The 6,000-nt window shown below is 43.3% G+C and overlaps 1 protein-coding gene across 2 annotated transcripts in view; it reads left to right on the forward strand.

The window, feature by feature from the left end:
- The window catches only part of CPVL (carboxypeptidase vitellogenic like), a gene marked incomplete at both ends in the record, with an annotated part of 98,236 nt that extends 92,594 nt beyond the window's left edge, over positions 1-5,642 (forward strand). For both annotated transcript variants that reach the window (XM_080931855.1, XM_080931856.1), the window contains one exon: positions 5,532-5,642. In XM_080931855.1, coding sequence (XP_080787981.1) covers positions 5,532-5,642 — 111 coding nt within the window. The remainder of the gene's footprint in view (positions 1-5,531) is intronic.
- Between the last annotated feature and the right edge of the window lie 358 nt (positions 5,643-6,000).

The following is a 6,000-nucleotide window of genomic DNA, read 5'->3' on the forward strand; positions in this document are numbered from 1 at the left end:
CCAGTTACAGAATACGTGGGGCAAGCATGGGCAGGTAGGCAAGCAGGTAACAGGTCTTTTCATCTTTCTGCAAATATTTGAAATCCAGCCCATCCGATTTCCAGAGGCAAGGTTTCAGTAGAGTTTGGGGCCTCATAACTTATGTTTCGGTGAGCATTCCTTAGTGTGGTGGTTGCTTTCTATGGCTGTGATAAGACCACTGAGAGAGAGAGAACTGAGTTACAGGAGCAGAGGTCACTCTGATCACGGTCTCTGAGGTCGGGGACCTGGGTCATCCTGGAGAGGTTGTATGGGGGAAGCAAAGCTGCTTACTTCACGGTGACCAGGAAGCAAAGAAAAAAAACACACCCCCCCCACCAAAAAAAAAAAAAAAAAAAAAAAAAAAAACTGGAAGAGGCCAGAGTTCAATATTCCTTTGAAGGCAACAGCTCCAGTAATTTTTCCTTTCACTTTAAGAGCTCTTAAACCAGTGGTTCTCAACCTTCCTAGTGCTGAGTCCCTTTTATACAGTTCTTCATGTTGTGCAGACCCCAAACATTAAATTATTTCTGTTGCTTCTACTTCATAACTACAATTTTTCTACTGCTATGAATCGTGGCATAAATATTTTTGGAGATACAGGTTTGCCAAAGGGGCTGCCAAACTCTACCCACAGGTTGAGAACCACTGTCTTACAGGCTCTGCCATCTTTCTTCCAGTAGCGCTGAGGGGCCAACCCTTCAATACAGTGGCACTCGGGTTCCCTTTGAAAAGATGGAAGCATGCCAGAGTGTGCTTTGTTTGTCTGGGAAGGACAAGGATGTCAGAGAACTCTTGCCTGGGGGTTTATCAAAGGCCTTCGTTTGCTCTGTTTGTCGGGCTCTGCCGTGCTACCTTCACCTCAGCTAATTTTATGCACTGATTTTATGCCACCAAGTCTGGAGCTAAGCAACGAACTGTCCAGTTGGCTCTTCTGATTCTGTAGGAAAGGCCTGGCACAGTCCCGTAAGAATCACCCACCTTGCTTTTAGCAGGAAGTATTAAGTCTGGGTGGGGTAGCAGGCTCACGGTGTGTGATATCCAGTATTCCAGGAGCCATCCCCACTGGGAGAGGGCACGGATGTCTTAGCCTGCCGTCCCCGCCCCCAACCCTCACACAAAAGAAAGAAATATAGAAGCTGAAGTAAGACATGGGGTAAGGAAAAATAATGAGCTGAGTTGCGCTTTCTAGCCTCCCGTGGATGTCAAATACAAACACTGGATTCAGGACCGCCGAGTGAGGAAGGGACGTTTGAATTACTTTTTAATTGCACTAAACGCTGCGGTATCATGTGAGTTCCAAAAAAGGGGGAAAGGCAGAAGAGTTTCTTGCCACTCTGCTAAGACAAGTAAGGTCTTGTCTCCTTGCCTGCTTGTCATTTGTGTGTTGTGCAACAAAAGGGGGTTGGTACTACCTGTGGGGAGCTGGGGAGGGGAAGGAGAGAAGGAATGGGATGGGTAATGGGTGCTGGCAAGAGGAAGGGGTGGGCTCCAGAGGGAGTTAGGCTGAGGGAGGTCTGATCAAGCGGCTCTCCTGCTCCCAAGGGCAAGAGGGATTGGATTCCTAATGTGGGAATCAAAATACATCTGAAGATTAATATTTCCACCCCTGATAAGTGAACTGTCATTTTTTTATTCTAAATTCGTATGTTAATATGTTGTATTTATTTATTTATTTATTTTTATTACTGCTGCAAATCTTTCTCTTGGTAGTTAAAAGGGAAAATATTTCTTTGACCATAAAAACTTAGGCAATAGCGCTGTGGCCAGTTGAGGGCTTATAATGCTTCTCTATCAGCAAATGGAGTGGAAGTAATGTTTGTTGCAGACAGAGTACCGGGTATTCTTTCATATGCAAGCTCTCTTTGATTCCTTTTAATTTTTTTTCCTGTTTTGAAAATAAGTTTTTTTTCCTCATAGGCTACATCCTGATTACAGTTTCCTTTTTCTTTATTCCTTCCAGTTCCTGCCCACCTCCCCTCCCATTGAGATCTTCCCCTCTCTGTCTCATTACAAAATTAACAGGATTCTAAGGGATACTAATCAAATAAAATATAATAAAAGATATGATAAAGACCAACACATGGGAATTGGGCAAGACAAAGAAACAGAAGGAAAAGAGCCCAAGAAGAGGCACAGGAACTAGAGGACTGCCGTTTTCACTCAGGAATCCTGTAAAAACCACTAAACGGGAAGCCACCACACATACACAGAGGGCCTGTAAAGAGAGAGAAGAAAAACAATATGTAAACGAGATAAAGTAAAAATAAAAATAATACAATAAAATATAAGAAAAGATAAACAAACAGAAAGGCCTGACATATTGTGAGACAGGAACCTCAAAAGTTACCATGAGTCTCTTCTTTCCTTAGAGTGACCGACCAGCTATCCCAGATGGTCTGACACTATTTTTCCATTTCAAACTAAAGCCCTGTATCCCCCAGATCCTTTAATCCTGAGCAAAATGGGACACCTGGTGACCTTAAGTCTTACCTCCATTTTACAAATAAGAAAGCAGAGGTCCGTAAGTCACCATCAGTATCCCAAGCTGGGCTCAAACCCGGCTGTGGCAGGCTCTGGGTTGCTCTGCACTTCCACACTGCACTGTCCCTTGCAGTGTCAATGCTGGCATCTGTCCCCGTCACAACCACAGAGTGAGCGAGCGGCTTGTCTGATGATTCGGGAAATAAAACCTGAAGTGACTGTTGAGTGCGTTCATGGCCCTCTGCTGACCTGCTGGGGTAAGGCTGAGTGGCCCCACTACTGGCCTTTGCCTCTCAGCTGTCCATGGGATACCTGAAGAGGAGTCTGATTCTTAATGGCAAGGTTTCGTCTATCTTAAACTCCTGATAACAATCTTTGTTTTTCGACTCATATGTGATGTCTCTGCATCCTTTTATCCCATCCAGTAGCTCAGAGACATCACGTCCCCCCACATTATAATTTGCTAGTAACATGTGTTTTTACTATCTACCCACACTTAATATTTGCCTAAGAATCATGCCACAGACATCCTAATTTACAAAATATATCTGGTTTGATATATTTACCGAATTCCAAATACAAAAGGAGACTTTTTAACTGTTTGCACTTAGTTTACACAACTTTGGTTTACACCCCATTATTATTAATATTCAGTGTTTCTGTATATCATATAGAGACCTTTTTTTTTTCTTTTATTTGATGGACATCCTTTAACCTTTCAGTTGTCAAAATGTGTTCCCCCTCCTCTGCCCTGTTTCTCGTTTCCTTGAAAATGTCTCAGTGAGACATTTACCTCCCTGTGCAATGGGGTGCTAGGTTGGCAAATCTTTCAGAACTCTGGGGACACCTTCTCTCTCTCCTGTGTTCATCATTTCTATAGTTAACCCTCCTTCTTTTTATGTGAAAATGTTTGTGTGTTTGTGTGTGTGTGTGTGTTTGTGTGTGTGTGTGTATTTTATGTGCATGTGTGTATGCCTGAGTGTACGTATATGCACCATGTGTATGCCCGAGGTTTTCAGCAGAGAGAGTCAGCTTCCCTGGAACTGGAGTTACAAGTGATTTGTGCTGTGGTAAATATTAAAATGATGGCAACCAGTTCCATTCTGTCACAGCTCCATGCTGCCCCTAGGTACTTTTTGACCCTGACAGTCTCACCACGTTAGCTCCAGCACCGGCAGGCCATATAGAACTAACATTAATTCATTTCAGTGGCAGCCTCTCCCGCATTAGTTCCAGCACTGGCGGTCCATATAGAACTAATATATATATATATATATATATATATATATATATATATATATATATATATATATATATATATATATATATATCATCGGTGGCCACCCTCTGGTTAGTTTCTCTCTCTTCCGGCTGCCTCTGTGCTAGTTGGAAACTCCGCTTACATTTCCTTTGCTATGAGCCTATACCATCCTTCTCATCCAAGCTGCTGTCTTCCACTGTTTACTCAGGGATCACTTCCTTGGAAGCCTCCTCATTAGACATTAAGTTATTTTTACAGTGGAAACCTGAGCATGCCATTCCCTCCATACAACCATCCAGGTTCTGCCCAGAATAGGCAGATCCACCACAGCTGAAGCTGATTAGCTTGCCGGAGACTGAAGGGATGAGGACTAGGCAGCCAAAGTATCGGCCGCTGTTTCCTTTGGCACAATGAAAATAATCCACAATTACCTACTCGTGATAGAGGATATGCTAAATGTGACTGGATTTTACACCTTAAAGTGATTGAAGATGTAATTTTATGTTAAGTGTATTTTACTGGAACTAAAAATAAATCCCCAAACATCTAATCTGTTCGTTGCAGCACACCCCAGCAGGCCTGTATCCTGTGGTTGTCTGCCAGTTCAGCTCTTCTTTGTCTCATCCCATTCCTAATGACTGGGGCTGCAGATAGAAGTGCATGCCTGTTGTTTCCTGCACATTCGGGAACAGGTTCCTTGACTGGCAGTGTATCCTTGCAGCACCTGCCTGCATCCATGTACCCCTGCATCCCTGCATCCCTGCATCCTTGCAACCCTGCACACCCTGCATCCAAGTACCTCTGCATCCCTGAATCCCTCCATCCCTGAATCCCTGCATCCCTGCACACCCTGCATCCAAGTACCCCTGCATCCCTGAATCCCTGCATCCCTGCAACCCTGCAACCCTGCATCCAAGTACCCCTGTACACCCTGCATCCCTGCATTCATGTACCCCTGTATCTATGTACCCCTACATCCCTGCACTCCTGAATCCCTGCATCCCTACACCTGTGTCTGCCCACTCTTTCAGTCCAGGAATATTTTCACCAGAGATTCCTAAGACATCTGCCCTGACATGTCTGCATTACAAGCCCATTGTGACTTCCTCTGCATTCTGGATGCTGAAAAAGCCCCAACTGGGAAGCCTCTCCTGCTAGGCCCACATCTATAGGTCCAGGGAGAATTGAAATAGTTTTATTAAAACTACCTTAGAGTGATGGTTTAAGTGCTTGCATAACCCTTTTAAAATTCATGGCACACTTATGACCCCCCCCCCCAACATCTGGAACACATGAGCTTAGAGGCTCCCAAAATATATCATTTCTGAGGATAAGACTATTTCCATCTGGGGAGCCTTGAGATTAATCTTGTCACATTTACATATGTAATCACAAACCTACCACACTTGGTCCCTCACCTCTGGAAGCTTCTGAGTGGCTGCATCCTTGATTTGTGAGTGATGAGACTTGGCTGGCTAATTAAAAGACACAGTGGGCTCTGTTGAGTTGCCACCCGACCAAGATGGGGAAGGAAATCTTCCTACCTCTCACTGAGAGCATACAACTCCAAGGCTTGTGGAAGGGAGTGTTCTGTCATTATTTCTGTTTTCTGTCTAGGGACAGAACTCAAGGACTCACACAGGCTCTACCACTGAGCTACATAGCAACACCATTCTGAATTTCACATATATTTTTAAATGGTGAATTTATACTTTTCATGTATTAAAAATATTTATTTCCCCATGTCCGTTTGTCTTTGGTCTCCAAGGTAATTGTCCGAGGTGGAGGACACATTTTGCCCTATGACCAGCCACTGAGATCTTTTGATATGATCAACCGCTTCATCTATGACAGAGGATGGGAACCTTACGATTCATAAGCTATTTTCCTGAAACAGTCTTAATCACAAAAGAATGTTGTTTTTTAAAAAAACTAAAGATGTCATGTAAATTTAGAAATGTATCGTTTTTATATTTCCAAGGTACTTATTATCAATAAAATTTCCCTGAAACACATGACCTTTTGAGTGACAGTTTGGGTTCATGTGCATCATGTGTCTTAATTTATGGGATGAAAAAAAATGGATTCTGAGGCACTAGTGGAATATCTAATCCTTTCCAAGGCAGAAAATGCAATAAATTATAGACTGGTAACATCATCTGGCTCTGTGAATACTAAGTCGGTTTATCTCATCACACATCTGTCCTAGTAACTCTATATTATTGCTCTTGGCAGCC

The sequence above is a fragment of the Micromys minutus genome (assembly GCF_963924665.1).
Source record: "Micromys minutus genome assembly, chromosome: 18".
NCBI classification, from domain to species: domain Eukaryota; kingdom Metazoa; phylum Chordata; class Mammalia; order Rodentia; family Muridae; genus Micromys; species Micromys minutus.